The sequence below is a fragment of the Pygoscelis adeliae genome, unplaced genomic scaffold (assembly GCF_000699105.1).
Source record: "Pygoscelis adeliae isolate BGI_AS28 unplaced genomic scaffold, ASM69910v1 Scaffold160, whole genome shotgun sequence".
Taxonomy (NCBI): Eukaryota; Metazoa; Chordata; class Aves; order Sphenisciformes; family Spheniscidae; genus Pygoscelis; species Pygoscelis adeliae.
The window spans coordinates 789,744-810,686 of NW_008824035.1; the positions used below are offsets into that span (position 1 = coordinate 789,744).

The 20,943-nt window shown below is 35.1% G+C and overlaps 1 protein-coding gene across 1 annotated transcript in view; it reads right to left on the reverse strand.

The window, feature by feature from the left end:
* The window catches only part of DNAH7 (dynein, axonemal, heavy chain 7), a 130,375-nt gene that overhangs the window by 44,473 nt on the left and 64,959 nt on the right, over positions 1 to 20,943 (reverse strand). The window contains exons 38-46 of the mRNA XM_009332767.1: positions 18,796 to 18,922; positions 17,686 to 17,905; positions 15,599 to 16,471; positions 14,504 to 14,733; positions 13,111 to 13,441; positions 9,148 to 9,494; positions 7,702 to 7,882; positions 6,235 to 6,420; positions 3,904 to 4,067 (exon numbers count right to left, since the gene is read on the reverse strand). Coding sequence (XP_009331042.1) covers positions 3,904 to 4,067; positions 6,235 to 6,420; positions 7,702 to 7,882; positions 9,148 to 9,494; positions 13,111 to 13,441; positions 14,504 to 14,733; positions 15,599 to 16,471; positions 17,686 to 17,905; positions 18,796 to 18,922 — 2,659 coding nt within the window. The remainder of the gene's footprint in view (positions 1 to 3,903; positions 4,068 to 6,234; positions 6,421 to 7,701; positions 7,883 to 9,147; positions 9,495 to 13,110; positions 13,442 to 14,503; positions 14,734 to 15,598; positions 16,472 to 17,685; positions 17,906 to 18,795; positions 18,923 to 20,943) is intronic.

The following is a 20,943-nucleotide window of genomic DNA, read 5'->3' on the forward strand; positions in this document are numbered from 1 at the left end:
TTCACATATTATTTTCAGCATATCCCATTTCAGACTTACTGTGTAACAGACATGAAATACTTAAGACTGAATAACTAGAGTGGTTCTCTAATAACAACCAAACACACATAGCTTTCATCAACAATAAAATCCTTCTTCATTGACGGGAATGCATAAGCAGTCACTGTGTATGTTTGCAAATTATCCTTGAATAGCTCTCTAATTCTGCTTTTTAAAAAAATTGTCGTTATAAAAAGCTTGAGTTGCATTTTATATGGTTCCTGGGGTCCTAATATAAAATTCATCTAGCCATAAACTCTTAACTACAGGCATAATATGTATCATCAATTTGAGGTAGATTCTATCTCACATTTCAAAATTAAAAGCTATCATTATTTAGTTTTAAAATGCTAATCATCTTTCCATTAGTACAAAGAGAATTTTGATCAAAGCTTTATAAAAGCGAAGTGTTAGGATGTACTGTAGAAGTGCTGAATTCATTAACATTTGTCAACTGTTTAGCCTGAGTGATTGGATTATTAACACAGTAATTGCTTAAAAAAAACGTTACATATACAATCATAATCCCAGCATATACCCTCTAACTTCAATAAGTAGGTTTGCTTTCAGAAGTACAATCAACACCAATTTTTAAAAGTCAAATGAAAGTACGTTGAGGTTCTTCAGCTAGTGCATTATTTTTGCCTGATCTGTTTCATTTTGCACTTCGTCACCTATTCAGTTTCCAAAGCTGAAGTATTATCCACACATCTATGCTTCCAAAGGTTAACCCTATAATATACAATTTCAGTTATGTGTGAAAACGTAACATTCACTCTACAGGTAAAAGTAGTATTCATTCACCAGTGTTATACAACATTAGACTCCTCAAACAGTACGAAGAATTTTCATGTAAACAGTAGCAAAAATTAAAGATTTATATTAGTAAGTTTCTGCAGTAGCATACTGTAAAAAAGATGCATAAATGTCAGGTACGTGTTATAGACTTGACAACCATTAACCTGGCTATGGAAAAGAATTGTAAGAATTATTTATTCATTATACAGAAAAGAGATGTGCTGGGGTAGAGTTAATTTTCTTCATAGTACCTAGTATGGGGCTATGTTTTGGATTTGTGCTGGAAACAGTGTTGATAACACAGGGATGTTTTATCAACACTGCTGAGCAGTGCTGACACAGAGTCAAGGCCTTCTCTGCTTCTCACCCCACCCCACCAGTGAGTAGGCTGGGGGTGCACAAGAAGCTGGGAGGGGACACAGCTGGGGCAGCTGACCCCAACTGACCAAAGGAATATTCCACACCATATGACGTCATGCTCAGCATATAAAGCTGGGGGAAGAAGAAGAAAGGGGGGGACGTTTGGAGTGATAGCATTCGTCTTCCCCAAGTAACCATTACGCGTGATGGAGCCCTGCTTTCCTGGAGATGGCTGAACACCTGCCTGCCAATGGGAAGTCGTGAATGAATTCCTTGTTTTGCTTTGCTTGTGTGTGCAGCTTTTGCTTTACCTGTTAAACTGTCTTTATCTCAACCCACGAGTTTTCTCACTTTTACTCCTCTGATTCTCTCCCCCATCCCACCGGAGGGGAGTGAGCGAGCGGCTGTGTGGTACTTAGTTGTTGACTGGGGTTAAACCACCACAAGAGAACCAACAGACATGAAGTAAATGGGTAGCAATCACAAACAGAAAAGCAGTTAAAGCAAGATTGTTCCATGGTCAATTCAGCTTCAGCTGTGCTAAGAACAAAACCTAAAAGCTAAGTCAGTAGCAACACATTAGCAAGCATACTGGACAGAACTGAGAGGTTCTTTGCTAATTCTTTATTTACAGTCATAACAAACACCAGTCCAAATGAAAATCATAACTGCTTATGCAAGGTCACAAAGCTTAGCCTATTGTAAGCACCCAGCTCTGTATTTAACAAAACTGCCAGTGCTGTATGTATCTCAGTCATCAGTAGGCACATTAATCTAAAGCTAATCACTAGTGAGCTGTAGATATTTCTAGATGTTAAAACATTAACGTGGTCAGTTCCCATGCTACACATTGTCATACAAACCACTGATGTTTGCACTGATTGTGACATTGATATATACCAGATGAACTCTGCCCAGACAGGCGTAATTCTAGTGACTGATGCAAGACACAGATGTGCATGTACTAGAATACCTCATGAGAATGTAGAATCATCTTAAAAGTGAAAGGCAATAATATTAGATTTAGAGTTTATGGGATCCATATTTTCTTTCTATGAGGAATTTTGAGATTTCAGAATTTGTTTCCCTTTTCAAATAAGAAGAAGTATATCTTTAAATATGCAGAATTTTAAAAAATGTTTTAGATCAAACAATGTATCATTAGATAAAGTCAAAGTCTTTTATTTGGATGTAGCTTAAGATAATTACAAAAGGGATTTTTTTTTTTTAAAAAAGGTATTTCAAAATGAAAAATAAATCCTTCTTCCCTTATCAGAACTTTCTTCAACTTGTGATAGTATTGTCATACTAACCACATTACAACAGGAAGCTACAGTTGCAGCTTCCAAGCTTTTAACTATAAATAGTATTTAGTAAATTCCAGCATTTCAAAGATGTAATAAAGTCTCTGCTATGAATTAATATTTTAATAATTTTTTTTAAAGTTCTTGGAGGACTGGACTGGGTGCAAAGAAGACTTTGTGGCACCTCATTCATAATGCCTACTAAAGTCCCTACACTAACCCAAAAAACAAAGCTCTCTCAGCTTTTGTCTAGGAATATGCCAGGTTGTTCTGCTCCAGAAGGGATCCTAGGAATGACTAGTCTATATGAAGTATTGACAGTTAAGGGAATGAGGCCCTGAAGAAAACAGACTCCAAATTGTCAGTACAGATACACCTTTTTACCTTTCATCCACTATCTAAAATTATCACATGGATAAGGAAGATCCATATCTAACTCCCAACCACCTGACGTGATGTGAAAGCACACCTTTCTGAAATCAGAGGTTATTGCAGGAAAGGCCTATCTCACCTTTTCTTGTTGAAGCGGTTTAGCAGTACAGAGAATAAAAGGCAAGAAACAGAGGAAGAAACTGGCAAGAGCTGGTTGGGATCATCCTCTGTAGGAAAGGAGACTAGAAATTCTCTCCATTCTAACTTTTTTCACCTCCCTTACTGCCTTCAGTAGAAGATATGCATGGGCCTTTTTTTGTTGTTTTGTTATTGTGCCCTAGCAAAATAAAGATTCAGCTCATCAGTGTACAAACCAACACTTCCAAAATGTCACTAAATACATTACAAGCCTGGATGTTAAAATCTTCTACCAGTTGGCAACATAAACTGGGAAACTGTTTATAGACAAGTAATCAAGATATCAGCTATAGTATTTCCAGTGCCATCTTAGGGAAAAAGTATGTGACCCTCATAGAAAGATTAGCAAAATAATCTTCAGGAGCTCTGCAGAAACACCTCGATAGCACCTGATGCCAGCATGTTTCTTTAAAATTAAAGAGCTTTAGCTTTTTAAAGGAGAATTACTTCCATATCTACTGATTATACCACTACAAGAATAGTATTCAACGTTCTATTCCTGCAGCATTTTAAGATGTCTTAAACTGAATCCAGTGTGCAGCATGTTTGTTAAAAAAAAAAAAAAAAAAGGGGGAGGGGGAACTAGGTATCATTATAGCAATCCATAGGAGTTAAAAAGGAGGGGAGTGAATTCACAAATTTAAAAACTTTACATTATAAAGTTAAAAAGTATTATTAGTATTTCTTATAAATGTCAACATTACAGTCATTTTCTAACTCTGGTTGTTAAACTGGATACACAGTAGAAAACCGTAAAAATAATAACTGAAAAGCATGTTGAAAGAAGCTATTTAATGAGTTATTCATTGTAATTTTATTTTTTTTTACTTACGAGATAATGATGCCATTATCAATAGAAAACATGTCAGTAGGTAGTCCAGCAATATTCCAAGCTCTGATTTCCACTGGTTCTCCCAGGGTATTTGTTAAGGAAAAATCATCAGAACAAGGAATGTCTTTTGTTTTACATAGCAATGCCCACTCTTTAGTTTGCATCTAGATAAGAAGAAAACAAATATTAACTAAAGTTCTGTCTATTCACAAAATTTTTAAACTATTAAAAAATGTATTTTTCAACCCATTTTCCATAACAGTTGCTACATACAAGATCACTATATCTTCAAATGGAAAGAAACTCATGCTTCTGTATAAGATGTCTAAAAATGTCTCTAAAAATGCCTTTGCATGTGATTTCTATATATGAAATATAAGTTTATTTGGTCAGAGCCTTGGTATGATTTTATTTACCATTTCAGCAGTAGTCTTCTATACTATAAAATGAGCGTAGAACAAACGCACATATTCTAACTAAAAAAAAGATAAAAATCTTCATTATTTAACTCTCAGGACAAGCATAATGAGCACTTGTCAGGACTTAACCAACTTTAACAACCTTACAATCATTTAGAGTTGCTTTTCACTATCCTTTGTATCTAACTCACTACAGTTGTGCAAACTATACATGTTTGTATAGTGCATAATAACAACAGAGACACACACCTTTAAATATGTAAGCCAAAAAGCGTATTCCACTAGGAAGAATGCTTCCAAAGAAGGAAAATATATAGAAGTAGCATGTTCATGTGAAAGGCACAATCTTGTATGAAAGCTACGTATAAGGTCAAAGTAGCATGCTGTAGTATTCTAAACTAAAAATTAGCTGGCAAAGCCTCAAGCAACAAAACTCAGAAATGCAGTGTTAAAGGAAATGGTTTAAGTGCTAGAGACATTCACAGAGGTGGTGAATGAAGGATTCATCAATTTGCATAAAACAAGATTGATATTCCAAAAGATATTGTAACTTCTTCTCTTATGAAAACTGCAGGGGAACGAAAAAAAAAAAAAACACAAACCATAGCAGCAAATGAAATTAAGAACTGCACAAAAGTGATTACGCTATCCAACAATTTCTGAAAGAGACACCTAACTAATACGTGTCTGCACAATCATGAGAGTAAGAATAAGCAACCAGGGATCCATACCTACTGTTGCACAGAGAAAGAAACTATGCAGTCAGAGAGAATGAAATTATGCTAAACTTTCCAGATGAAGCCACTACGTATTCACTTTTAGTGAATAATCACGCAGATGCCTCTGCCTTTTATGAATATCATCTGCACCTATATCTACACTTGCCTGGAATACAGTACAGCACCCCTTAAGATGTTTCACCAAAAGTACTCCTACCTACTCAGACACAATATTATAGACAATGCAGGTTTTAAGCATAAAAGAGAACACTCTCTCAAATTTATGTAATTTGGAATTGTAAAAACTGCTGACTATTTATTTACACTATAAATACTCACACCATAAACTCTCACTCTAAAAGTTTTAAAATAGTAACATCACAACATGGACATTATGAAGAAAACAATAGTTTGAAACAACAGCACAAAATTTTCTAAAGAAAAATGGACAAAGGAAGTACATTGAAGGAAAGGAGGAAATAAGGGTTATATCCAAATTCTATGTTCAAATGAGGTACATTGATATTTTTTTTTTCTCTCAATTTTTAGCAATTTTTGATACCCTGGACCTGATTTTCAAAAGAAATGGACGTTAATTTCTTCAGCTGAATTCAGTGGCAGGTTTTGGTGTCTGAAAACTTTCAAAGTCAGGCTAATTTTGACATCCAAAAATTGTTGTATCTAAAATCAGCTGCCACGTCAAAATATTTTTGTATTCAGAATTTCAGTTTATTTCACTAAGAGTTACAGGCACAAATCTGCTATGTTATTGAGCTACTGTATCTTTTGTCTCTTTTTGTACAGAATCACTACACTTTCAGAACTTGCTTAACTGTGCTGCTGCTGAAATAGAAGCTAATTCTGTTTTCTTTGAAGCTAAGGAGAATTTAGCCATTGAATGGAATAGGAGTAACCAGAGCCATGAGGTATAAAGTTACTGGCAATTGCTTTAGAGAAGAAAAGCAATCAAAGGATTCCATGCTTTACACATCAATAAGTACTTTATAGTAGAATGAAGGAAGAATTTCCCCAAGAGTCTTACAAACAAAACTCAAAATTCTATAATACAGTTTCAGTTCCACTTATGAATTCTATTAAAACATAATTTACCAATATAAACTTTATATTACAAGAAAAATTAATAAAATTTAGATTATTACAAAACTTGGGGACAAAATCACTGTACATATTACTTGTCTGTAGCTGGATGTAAAGGCTCCTAGATAAGCTACAATTCCCGATGAAATAAGTATATCTCCAGTCAAATTGATGTACTGCCTTCCCAGCTCCAAAGCAGTCTCATGCCAGCGAGTTTTCTCACCCCCAAGGCCACCAATCAACTGTTCTGCTCGCTGTAATTTTTTGCTGCATAAGTCAACCTCAGAATAAAAAAAAAAAAATTGCTGATTATGTTATATGATCACTTTAAAAACATTTTACAAATATTAAAAGCATTCAATAATCATTTTCCTGTGCAGATGTTTTCTTAAGTAACTTCATCAAATAGAAAGAAACCACCTTCTTATTATAATGGAAATGTTTAAAGAACAAAAACAATCTCAGTACCAGCACAGTAAAGTCTATTCAGTTCCATTTTCATCCAAATAAAAGACGACGACCACTATAAAACATGGAATTCAAAATAGCTCTGCATGTGATATGGAAAATATTAATAGTCAAGGGAATTATCTACGTGTCATAAGAGAAACAAAAACACCTTAAAGAGAGCACTGTCTCATAAAAGTAGATACATGTTTTTCTGTAAAAAAAAAATCCTTATGAATACATAATCTGCATTTCTGTGTCAGTTTTTAACTAAGCCATCTTTCCAGGCACGTTTATAATCTAACAAAAAATATGATTTAACAGGAATTTAATCCAGCTCTGTTAGAATTCTTTACTGCCTAGTAGAGACACATTTCAGCCACAGGATAGGAGGAAAATTATGCCAACTCTTGCTGCTGTTACAATCCTGTCTCTCTTCTGGTAACCACAGCAGCCAATTTACACCACAGTAACAAACTGCTTGTGTAGTTTATCCCTCCCTTCTACTTCCAAACCGTATCAGGGTGCAGAAGAAACACACAAAGAGCTGAGTTTAACTACAGACAGGAATTAAGACTCCATTTCAAATTCCAATGCTATTCTTGTAAAAAAAAGCTCAAGATGACGTACTGCAAATTTAAAAAAAAAAAAAAAAAAAAATCTTCTAACATTGCCTATTTCTGCCCACATAACAGCTATTTAGCAGTCAGGAACAGAGTTTACCAAAACCATTCTTAAAATTGCATTAGCACAGAAGGCATAAATAAACTTTCAAAATTTCAAATGTACTGATTTGCAAGTTAGTGGATTAATCAAACTCTTAGTACAATCACTGAAAATTTATCTCACAAGAAAGCAGATATGAGTGAGGACGTAGGAGAGGAATATCGGTTCATAAATTCGTAACATCTACATTCTCTATTACTTTAAAGTATTTATTCCCCATGCTTTGCCCATTTATAACTTCAAGACCATTACACCAAAATAAAAAGATGGTTATCTAAAAGTACGACTTGTGTGACATATTGGCAGCTAAAAGGAAAAATACCATTTGACAAAGAAGCAAGTTTTAAATAACTTCAGTAGAACAATACTTCAACTTTTGCATCATATACCTGATTTTCTAAGTCAGCCTTCTCCTGTTTCTTGGATTCCAGTGTCTGTTGGAGTACCGCCAATTTATCTTGAACATCCCTCAGGTCTGCTTGTTTCTTTCTTAGACCATCCATAGCAATCTTTAATTTTCCTTCAGCTTGATTCAACTTTAGCTTTTTCGGTGCAACATTTTTTGTCACTCTAAATAAAGTCAAAGAATAAATTAAACATCTGAAAGATACATCCTCACTGCAGTGTTACTATTAAAAATAACGAACATAGGAAAGATGAAGGGAAACCTCAGCAACTCAGTAGCTCATGCAGTATTCCATTTCATAATTTGACATCTGAAGACAATTGGTTTTTACTTCATCACTTATTTCTGTGCTGATACTGACCGATTTATGCAGTTTCTGCAAATTTTTCTGTACTAACAGGTAACAATTAAAAGCAAAAAGAGTTATGCTTCCAAACTGTATGTCCCATTTGATCACAATTTAGAATCCATTATGGATTTGTGCCATTAGAAACACACAGATAATCATATATATTAAGTAACACTCACTGATACTGTACGCACACGTACAGCCAACTGTGTACACAAAATAAAAGAAAAAATTAACACCTTTTCACATCCAAGGATCCATTTTCTAGTTTTGAGGATTTCAATCTTTTGCACAGATGTTTTTGTGAGGAGAATATTGGAAGTAACATATAACTGAAAACATATTGTTTATCTTTCCAAAAACAACAAGCAAGAAAATATGCTAGAATGCTCCTATGCTCAACTGAAACAGTATTTCACAAGTATTAGCTTCATAATTAATGAATCCCCTCTCCTACTGGTGTAAGTTGCAATCTCCTTTAAAGTTCACCTTTTTAGTTAGTTTTCTCTCTAACAAATTGGCATTTGTAATGTTAAAAGTTGTTCTCAAATTGACAACTCTATGACGTATGCATTTACTAATCTTTTAGTCAAGTAACAAAATACCCTCTCAAATGAAGGCATGCACTACTTACCATGACTCAACTTTCAAACTGCAAGTTGACCTTAGTCACCCAATGCTGATTTACTGTTAAATGTGAGTTCCAGATGTTTCAAATTAGGAAATATAAAAAACAAGCATACTTTTTCAGTGTATCAGATACAACGTGTAACAAAAAATATCCTTCGGGCTTGATATGACTGTCAGAAACTTCCAAAGACATTTCAGTAATGCCTCTATTTTGTGCAACAATCTAAAAGGAAGTTAGCTTTATTTGCTAACAGAACATATTGTTGCTCCCATGCCTTCTTAGAAAAATTCAGAACTGAAAATCAGGCTCTACACCTTAACATCAGGTATCTTACATGAATGAATCTTTACGACTGCTTGTTTGCACAAGTTTCCCACTAGAAATAAGTAATTTCACATCTCTCTAATCAAATTTATTTTAACCTTTTTTTTATTTTTATACATACTTACGTATCATAAAACTCCATGGCTATGACCCATTTGCACAGACCCTCTGCTGCTGTGGAAGCATTTCGAATCTTGTCTGGTACAAACTCAGGATTTGTAAGATACTGTTTTCTTATGATAGCCATGTAAGCTGGGGGAATGTTGTCTTTGTCATATTCATGAAGAGACTGAAGAAATCTTATGTCACCCAGAAGTCTCTTAGCAGGACCCCAGAAATCCTCAATTTTTTTTCCAGAACCTGTTGGGTCTGGAATCCTATCTGCTTTGATGCCTTTAAGGATGCATATAGCTTCCATTACAAGCTTGACACCAGCAGGAGGACTCTTCATGGACTTAACCACCGTAATATCCTTAAAATAGTAATTAAAAAAAAACAACTTTAGAGCTCTGAACATAGGTGGATTAATTCTTCTATTACAATAGAAATAATAACCCTTTTTATGTCAAGATAGTATTTTTCCATATACATTTGCTACTCTCAGACTTGATAATTTTAAATACACTATGATCTCAAGTTCATAGCACAAGCCTGCATAGTCCATACATACATATCTCATTTTCTTTTTGCAAAATTTATATTTCTTTTTTTTTCCATTCTTTCTAGTCCTTTCTTTAAGGTGCTATGCAGGTTAAACTAACACTGACATCTAAACAAAAATATCTGAAATTTAGTTAACAATCAGTTTAGAGAAGACAACAAATTCTTATCTGTAATTCATTTTTAGTTGTACTTTTTCTGCTCCTAATTCAGTAGTGGGCATTGCACCTCAGTTACGGAGTTCAGATGTTCCAGCGTTATGCTCCACCCTTCAGTTCAGGCTCTAATACAATAATTCCAAGCTTACAGGATCATATCAGCAGTGGATTAGTATATTTAAGATACCATAAGGTAAAAGTGGCCTTCAACCCAGAACTAAAGATCTATGCTCTCCTAGTACAGAAAATAAATCAACTAGTATTCTGGTCAGTTATTAAACTCCCAGAGCGAGCTGAATGAGGGAAGAGGCAGCTAAAAAGAAGAAAACTACTGGGTAAGAAGTACTGACATTATAAGAAATAGCAGGAAATGAATAAGCAAAGTTTTAACCGCAAATACAGAATAATAATATAAAAGAATGAAACATTCCTACACATATATGTACAATTAATTAAGCAAGAGGTTTGTAAACTAAAGATTTATGGAAAATAATATCTCTTACTCTTCCCAAAGAATAACTCTGCATGGTGATTCAAACATTCTTTCTAAGAGCTTTTCTCAGAGAATACATACTCCAATAAATTAAAGGATTTCTAGATTCTCATGTTTATTTTCCCAATTAGTGTTAGATTTTGAGAGCTTGTCCATGGTTTCTTCGAGGTCTAAAACCTTAGTAATTTGGATAGAAAGGGGTATCTTTTGAGTTCTGGGAATGTTCATTTGTGCCACAAAAACCAGAGAAACGGTAAGACTGGATAAAAAAAAAAAAAGATAATTATTTCCTTGAAACTGTGAACTACGGTTCCTGGAGCTACAAGCTTTTAAAAAAGAAAAAATAACAAAACAACAAAACAAAAATAACCAACCAAAAACTGCAACTACACAAGTGTTCAGGAGAGGGAAACAAGAGCAGGTAAATAAAGCCAGGGAATTTCAATGAGGCAGTCTGAAAACTGGCTGATGGGATCTCCAGATAAGTTCTTGGGGAGGAAGAACAATCAAAGTTAGCCAGCCATTCCAGGGAACAAAATTAAGGACAAATACAAATTAAATTAATACAACCAAGGGTTGTAAGCAGAGTAGGAGACTATTTTAAAGGCTAAGCTCAAATGCAGCTGCAATTAAAAGCAATATGAAGCGTAACAAGAAAAATTCTATAACTACAGTAAGAAAAGCAAGAAAAGTACTGGCTAGGAACTTAGTGAAAAGGGTGAGATACAAGTAAATGACATAGACAGTCAAAATGTTAATGCTCTTTGCATCTGATGTCTCTAAAAGGTTAACTGTGAGTAGGTGACTAGCACAATTGATAACACCATCAAAACACAGCAAAGATTTGACCAAGGTCGCACAGGTCCAGACCTATGCAATGTTTTCATTACTGAAATGAATGATGGAAAAGAGAAAGAGTTTATTAAATTTCCAACTGATAGAAAGTTGAGAGTAAGTGCAAATACATTGGAGTAGAGAACAGGAAAAATTATTTTGATAAATTGCAGAAATTGAAAAGTATAGTAGAACTACTACGAAAAGAAAAAAAGAAAGGGAAAGCAATGATTACGTAATAGTGATTTTCAGGAAATGATACAGCTGTTAGCATGAATGACAAACTACACGTCAATAATCCTCCACTACTCTACACAACATTCAGCAAAACTACAGCTGAAATACTATATTCAACTTTGGGCAGTGCACATGAAGTGAATGTACGGAGAAGGTCCAGAAAGAATAACCAGAAAAGCTGATTTGATTTATGAGAAAAGACTAAAAGAATAGTGATTACTTAGCTTACAGAAAAGAAAACTGGAAGTGGTGAGGATCAATGAGTACAGTCTTTAACTGCATAAAAGATAAAGAACCATGTCCACAGGGAGCAGGACGGAAAAAAATGTTAAGTTGTAATGAGTAAGAATAACGGTAAACACCAGGAAAATCTTCTTAATGATAAATGTGTAAAGTGGAACAGATTACAAGTGGAAGATGACGACTTCCAGAGGTCCCTTCCTAGTTCTAAATTTCAGTGTCTTCCTATGTATATTGCTACAAAACTTTGATGTCAACAGCAAAATAACACTTAAAATTGTTATACTTTTTCTAATCCTTGCTGAACAATGAGTCACATGAGGTACACAGTTCCTTTTGACTGTAGATACTCATTTCAGCAGTACTGGATTATGTGTAGGTCTGTTTCTCCAAACAAAGCACTTAATCTGCACATTTATGTACATGGATTTATGGGCACAATTTGCAACGTGTGTCCTGCTCTGCTTTCCATCAGTGGTGACCAGGGTGAAGAGTGAATCAAAAACAAGAGTCCTGTACAGGTACTCTAAACTCTCCTACACAGATTTTTCTTGTGTTCATCATGCTATTTAACTATGTTTTGAGAAAAAAAACAACTTTTTTTTCCTTTGGAAGTTCCTACTCGTTTTTTTTTTTCCTCTTGTATTATAATGCTCCCTGCTACTAAGCATTGACAGCAGCTGAAGTATTACTTCATTAGCCTTCAAAGCCTCATTCTTGCCTTGTTATTCACAAATATAATGCAATTGCCTTGACGTGACTAAGTAGCCATCTACTGTTTTCACAAAGGATGCCAATGATCTGATAACGCCAGAATCTAAAACTTTTGATACCAAGCAATAGCTTTATAAACAAACCATCTGCTTTTTATCTAAGAAGGTTTCCTTGAAAGTTTTTTAAAATCTTGTTTTCAGCAACAATAGCTGGAGCACATAGTCCATCCTCACTCTTACAATCTTGGAGACTTCCTTTCATTCCACCGTGAGCAAAACATTATCCAGACAAAGAAAACCTGAATACCCATAAAACCAAGGGTGGCTGCCTCCACTGTCATACTCTTACGAAGAGTGGTCCCTTAACATGGGGAGACATAGAATTTCAACCTCAATTTCTAGACTCTGAAAGACTGGATATAAAAAGATTAGATGACAGGATGGCATGTTCTGAATAAGAAAGTAAAAAGCATACGTTTTCTAACTTCTCAATTGTTGAGTCAAAATATTTTTATAACTATGAATTTTTGAAATGCCCAGAATATTTGATCTTGTAGTCCAGAAAAATTCAGCATTACAGCTTTTTCACTAGAAAATAGAGTACCATTTTGCTTTTTAAAACTGAAAGATTTCAAGAAGTTTCTAAATTATAAAACTGTGTAAGTATAATGTAAAATCTGAAAAGGCAGATACTCCATGCTTTTGTATATCTGAATAACTTTCCAGTGCATAAATATGCATTGTTAGCCATACCTGCGCAGTGAGAGTGTCAAGAGCAGCCAGAGCACTTTCTAAACAAGGCATGGCTTGTGCTAAGTCAGCATCACATTCATCTTTGATGGCTTTTGCAGCCATAGCCTGCTCATTTGCCACTGCTTCATCAGCTTTCACGACTTTTTCTGTTTTGGCTACTTCCAAAGATTCTTTTTGAATGACAACCATCATCTCATCAACCTGCTTGCTAGCTTCCCGTAACTGAGGTTGCAGAGCCTCCAGCTCAGACTGCATCAACGCTACTTCAGATGCAGCAGAGTTCAGTTTCTCCAAGCCAACTTCATATCTTCTTTTCATTTTCATCACCTTACTGAAAATAAATAGTATTTTATTATAAAGATATTTTATCAGCATTTGATCACTTCATTCATTGGGATCCATTCCCCAAATTTCTCACTATGAATAATCAAATGCTCTGCCAATCTTGTTTTATTTGCTCAACAAATAGTAAATAGCAGAGATTACTTGAGCCATAGTCTTTAACTATCCTATAATGTATACTCAGAGACTGGGATATAGATAAATAAGTGATTACTTATAGGTAAATAAGTGATTGTTAAGCTTCTGCCTCTTTGTTGACAGAAGCTACAAAATCAAGATGGCACAGTATTAACAGACAAGAAAAGGAGAGGGAAGAGATGGGGATACACTCATGAAAATCATTAGTTGAGGTCAGGTTGAAATAGGATTAATATAATTGGGATAATAATTTTAGCAGCAGAATGTGAATGGCTCTAGGGACAGCCAACAGCATCAGAATCAAGAAATTCCAAAGGCATTGGATCACTACATTCAAAACTGTATTCCTTTATTCCTGGAATTTCTTGCTGCATGCGTTGTTTCACACAGCCTGTTGATTAAATTAAGCACTTATCTTAGTGCTTAATGATAGTGTCTTATCAATGAGACAGAAAAAAAGGAACTTTCCCTCACCAGCCATGAGAATAGAACAGATGTGCACATGCATACAGAGGTCCTTTCTGCACAGGCACAGCACAGCTGAACCCTGCTAGCAAGCCAATGGCACCTAGCAACTTGGAAGCTGGTTTCCCAGATGTCATCTTCCCTACATCCTCCAGAGAATCACAGAGTAAGCAGCCTGCATTAATTACTCTGGGAGCATAATATACATAATCAACATATAGCAACATCACCAGGGATGTTAGAAGTGGTCTAATGCAAGGATATTTTGAGAGCATCAAGTCAGACCTTTTGTCCAATAAGCAAGTACGTGTCCTAAGAGTACATTTTATCCATTTAAATTCACTAAAAACAATTCACTTGTTTTGTTCAGATTAGCTATGAGAGATAGAAAATAATATTTTTGGTCAACTTGGGTTCCTCTAGAAAAGGTCACATTATAAATCCTTACATGCGTTTCTTTTCAAGTAGACTTTTAAAAGTGGAGATCAATTCCAAGTATGAAGTAGGTGTAACATAGTTGTGTCTTTGAAGCTCTGCATGGTATAAGTCAGATAAAACAATGGTAGACGTATGAAAGCTTTTACACATATCAATACACCCACTTCGAGTTTCTTTTGACATTTCAACATCTTCCAAGAAGCGAGAGGCAACAGCTTCTAATGCATCTTCAGGCCATGTCTAAAACAAATGAATAAACACTTTTCTCTTATTCAGTAGTTCACACTCATAAATCTAAAAATATTTTTCAAAAAAGTATCTTCACCCCATTTCATAGATAAAGAGACTGAGGCACAGAGAAATGACTTCATGACAAAAAGATCATCAAATAGGACAATAACAGAACTGGAAAGAATTGAACTACTTAGGGATTCAGTTCAAGCCCACCGTCTTATTTCATCCAGTAGAAATACTGTTACTAAAAGGAAAGTTTTGCATATTCACAGTATGTCCATATGTGTGTAACTGTGTCTGCTCTTTCTCTTCAAAATAACCTTTAAAGATACAGTACTACATATTAAAATGATGAAATTTGAATTCCTCAGATTCTTTATATGATTACATTCTACACCTTAAATATTCTGTCTAAGGTCTTTTGCACATAACAGTCAGATATAATATAGTTTTATTGCAGAGCAGTGGGGAAAAAAATCCGGCGTTCTGCATCAAAAGATGTCTGTATTTTTGACAGGTATTTCAGTTTCAAACCTTTTTGGCACCCTTGATTCTGGTAGTCCTGGTAATAGAAGAAAACACTACATATTTAAGTCTATAATGTCTACAGTACTATGTTCATTCAGTTATACTTTTATATCACAATCAGACAGTTATTTTCCTGATGATTTTGCATTCAGCCTATACTGGCCTTTATTAGTCATAGCGGTTCTAACGGTCTAAACAATTTAAAACATAACACTAAGAAAATTCAAGATATTTTTCACTGCTAACTTGACCAAAGAAAATTACTTGCTACAAAAAGGGTTGAAGTCATGTTTCTATTGCATTTCCACTAGAATAACAAGCCCAACAAAAGTTTTGGTTTTACCTGAAACCAGTCTAGTGTGCAGCAGCTGACAAGAGCTGGAAACTTACGAAGGCGATTACGGAAAGCATCTCCAATGGGACTCATTGCCAGTACTATATGAAGCCGATCTCGACAGCGATCAACAAACTTGTTAAAAAGAGCTATAGGACTGCCATCTGTCTGTTTTGTCCTGTCCCATTGGCGATCTACTTGACGCATTTTTTCACAAATTTCTTGTTTCTCATCTACTGCAAAGAGGTTTGGCACTTCACCTGCATTTAGTAAGTTGTTAATGTCTTCTAAGAATGACTCCTTTTTAATCTGTGTATCTGTGAACAAGAAAACTCCCTGCATTTCCCCTTCAGTAGATTGTCGCAGTATGACTTTTAAGTCTTTATGCCACTCATTGATACCATAACTTTTAGTTATTTCAACCTGAAAAAGGTTGTATTCAGCCATATGGGCTGCTAATCGAGTAAGAGACTGTCGACCACTACCTCCAACACCAACAAGGAGGGCATGGCTGCGAGGCTGTTTCAGAATACGGGAAATTCTACAAATATGTTCTATAGCAAATCGGAACAAGACAAGCTGCATTGGCTTTTTGCTCATGTTATTAAACTCTTCAAGGTGACTCTCTACAACTAATCTCAATTGATCCACATCACTAATCTCCCTGTATTTAGTGTCCTCTCTTTTAGGGTCATGAAAATCACAAAACATTAAGCTACGTAAGTCATCTTCTTCCACTCTGCCATCATTGTTGAAGTCCAGATTCTGGAAAAGTTCATCAAAGTCTTCATGTAAGTAATTTTTCACTACTTCTTGGATAAATCCAACAAGCCAAGCCCGGTCAGGATTATCCACCAAGCGATCATAATACACTCTAAGAACCTGTATAATAAAAATTTAATTCTTTTAATAGTTGCTTCTGCTCTTGAATTTATACTTCTTTTAAACAAGATAAAACAAATACAATTCTGAAAAAGGCTTCAAAATATAAACTCTTAAACTTCACTACACAGAAAAAACAAAATAGATATTTAGAATTAATTTGAACAATTGAGCCCAGTAATATTACTTCTGAATTAAAGTGAAAATTCATACAGAAATACATACACACACATACATATATTTATAAACATTATTACATGAATGCATAAAAGGCTGCTGCAAAGAGGAAGGGAACAAGTTGGTCTTTCCAGTACAGCTAGATAGGACAAGTTATGAGTTTGTATTTCAAGAAAGACTACAGATGGATATTAGAAAATGTTTTTAATGAAAAAGATAGTGAAGAACATTAATAGATTGCCTGGAAGTTTGAACATCCTTCATCCTTAGAGAATTGTAAGAAATTTTTAGAAAAAACACTTCAAAAGTTACTGTTGTTTATTTCTTTATGTGATCCTGCTTTGAGGAAGGATGACAGACTAGATGACCACTGAAGATCTCTTCCATGGTCACTTTATGCTGATGTGATTCTATGAACTATAGCCAAATATTTAAAAAGCAACAATTATCAATGACCTTGCTTTCTTTTAATCCAGGAGAAAAACCACAGAGCAGATATCACCTATATGGGGCTTTTTCCTCTTGTTTTTAAAAGGGATGTTTCACCTGAGCTCTTTCAGTGTGTCTGTCCTACTATGACTGAAAGAGAGGAAGCATTTGCTGAAGACAGTAAGCTTAAGAGTTTCTTCTAAAGGAAGCCCAGAAGTAAAACAAAAAGTAGGGACCAAACTTTAAATCACTTAAAATTTCCAGTGACCCAGGACTATCTGCTGTTCTTCTCACTGTTGATATGGTTTTTTTGGAGGAAGGAGAGAAGAAATGGAAAGGACTGTGCAGGCATTAAAGCAGCAAACAGAGACTACACAATCACATGAAAGTGAAGGTATCAACAATCAACTTGTCTACTAAGATATGATTCATACTTTGAAAAAGTCTGATTTCCTCTGCCCATACAGTATATAAAATCCTTTCTCATGAGTTTATACCAGTTCACAGCTATTAGCCAATGGAGATGGCATTACAAAAAGATAAATACACAAATCCACATCTTTTTCTTATTTATAATAAATGTAATTTCTTAGTATTAGGCAATTTACCTCATGAACCCAGAGACGTTTTATCATTCCTGCAGATTCTGTTGTTTCAGGCCTTGACAGGCAAACACCTTGAATAACACGTGAAAAGTCACGGAGATTGAACAAATAGTGAGATTTGGCTGGGGTAGGAAGCAGATTCTTCCTAGCTTCTTTATACATACGCATGGTTCCATTAATAATTTGCGGAGTCAGTTCTACATATTGTGATGGAAAGCTGTAACTGACAAGTTATAAAAGGTGGTAAGAATAGAATGAATCTCATAATTCCATCATACTAGCATGTGAATTAATAAATAATATTGTATATATACACTGATATACTTATAAGTTTGTGCCAATTTTTAAGTTCTCTGATTATACTTCCTCACAGGCAGTTTTACAAATCTTAGTTCTCTCACTGGATTAACAGATTAACTCCACGAATCAAATCTAGTAACTGTGGAACATGCTGACAAATTTGGCTATGCTAGACAGATAATTATACACTTCCCCCCCCTCATTTTTATGACTAACAGCAGCAATAGGGAAGTCAGGTCAAATAGCCCTTGCTGTCTTCTGGGACCTCTCTCCCTCAAAGGGTCAGAAGCTGTCAAATCACAAACTTGGTCTGGAAACAGGATGTGAGCATCTTTTGGGGCTTAGCTGTCAGAATGGATAGACAATGGAAGTTGAAGTCCATTCCTACTAATGGCATCAAAAATTATGCAGTGATGAAAGGCCAAAGAAAGAGTAAGGCTTCTCAAACCACAGGAAATTTAAGAGCAATTTCCAGTACTATTCTATGAATAATGACTAACCAAATTCTATTCTTATTTATTACACATCAAAAAGATGTGTAATATTTCTGTATTACAGAAATATCTCAAATAACTGAATTAGTCTCAGCTAATCTAAACCTCTGGTAGATACTTCAGAACAAGAACTTTACCACTGGAGTATTTTAAGATGAGTCCTACTTCTGTGGAGTAATGAATAACTCAAAAGGCACAGGATATAAAAGATGATGATTTCTTTTCAAGAGCAGTGTCCTACAAACGTATCTTGAAGACTTCCTAGTACCACAATGTAAACACTGACTTTGATTTTTCCCAATATATAGAGGTCACTTACCATACTGTTAGATGCCAGTCTAATATTCTAGAAAAAATTGTGTACATGGATTCATCATCAAACTCATTAATAGTAACTGTATTGAAGTGTCGCAAGAATCGTGATGTTACTGGATTTCGACCACCACCTAAATATTAGAAAGCATTAATACTACAACTATCAGAAAAATTAAAATAAAACAGTAAAAGCCTAGCAATTTCTCATATTCATCTTTGATTCACCTAGAAGGCTCACATTGAAAAGTACCACATCTTGTCATAAACCTAATGAAAGCAACAGTGTCAATCTGTTCTCCTGTAACCAATAGTCTGTAAAATACAGATTGAAATCATCGAGTTATAGATAGATAGATTTGACACTATTTTAACTACGCTTCTGTTATAAAAGAAAACTTTTATTATAAAACTCCAAACCCATGTTTTTATTTTCAAAGCATCCCAACGAAAGAAGCCTCTACAAGTAATGCTGTATACTTTATTCAATTTAGATTTTATCCCAGTTCTAGAGTTAGTAGTTTTTATGACTAGATTGTGATTTGGACAATGAAGCTATGTGTGGAAATAAGGGAACGTAAACCAGAAATTTATTGGATATTTGCTCTTTCTCTTTGGAATTCAGGGTTAAGCTGCTGCACAGTGTGTTCAACCTTCTTATAGCAGCAAATCAGAAAAAAGTAGCTGAAAAGTGGGCAATCTACCATCCCTAATATCAGGAGCATAGCTAAGGGCAACCAAATTAGCATGGTAAGTTTTTTTAAAACACGTGACTTTGTAGCTCAGGCATCACCCTGCACTAATGAAACTAAAAGACTCCTGGCCTGGAGCTGTCTCACATTCAGCCACCTAAGACTGAAAGCAGAACTAATGATTCTCTGTATTTAACTCTGTATGCATTACTAGTACCTGCTGAGGAATCTCAGCATTTTATGCTAAATGGGTCAGTTATTCATCCTACTTCCTTCTACCCCAACCAAGGTCATCTCTCAGACACAGCAGTTCACAAAGCTTCTTGAAGTTTACGTGTGCACTGATGGCAAAATTACACAAGCTATTGGGATATCAATATGAGTTTTACCCAAAAGATAATCCTTTCCTAATATAAATTTTAAACCTAACTTTAACAAAATAGCTTTAACTGTTCTTTAAATAGCTTTATATTTGCTTCAATAGCACTGTATACACATACAGATTTCAGATTTTCATTTCTTCTTAGGAGAAAAAAAAATAAACACAGGCTGGAAAGGAGAATATAATTTTGTGAGTTCTGGAAGTAGCTCCCTGTACAAAGCTACTAAAATAAATTCTTCAGCCTGAAGCTGAATTGCGACATTTGACACAAATAGTTAGGACCAGAACTTGTATATTTGATCAGTCCATTTTTCACCGTTGAATGAGAAGAGTACTGGAACAAAATCAGCTACAAACTTCTCCTGGGAAAGGAAAATTTGACCCAATTTCAGAGCAGTTGAAAGTCATTTCGACACTGTCACCCTGGAACAGGAACATAGCATGAAGTGATGCTTTAGCATCTCCAAGCACCTCCAAGATTTGGCTATTTCTGATGTAAAAAAAAAAAAAAAAACCAACAACCCCCCCCCCCCCCCCCCCCCCCCCAAAAAAAAAAAAGACCTGTACAATTCAGTTATGCCAGAACATAGTACAAGTCATTACTTCACCTAAGCTTTAGGAAAAATGAAGATGTCAAATTTTAAAATTCTTTCACAGTTTGCTTCTGCTCAGTTATTCTACAGACTGATACTTAGATCAAGTGCTTTGAACTGTGGATGAACACTGCCTCTAATTTAAAATGATTGCAAGAAGCAGTTTTGCTTCTTTAGGAAACCAGATAGGTGCAACAGCAGTGGACTCCTATCCCATGGGCACGCATCACCATCCCAAACACAAAAGTAGTATCAGTGGAGAAGGTTCACTGGCACATTTGTGTGTGTGTTTGTGTGTGTAAACAACTCTACAAAAGAAAGGAGGAAAGTCCAGGGAGGCTGAAGCAGAAAAAAGAAGGAAAGCACCAATCATGGTGTGATTAAACACTGTAAATGTGCTCAGCTATGACAAACATTTTAGGTGGTAAAAACCTAAATTTTAGAGACAGGGCCGTGAATAATTCTGTGAAAAGAAATTCTGTTACAAG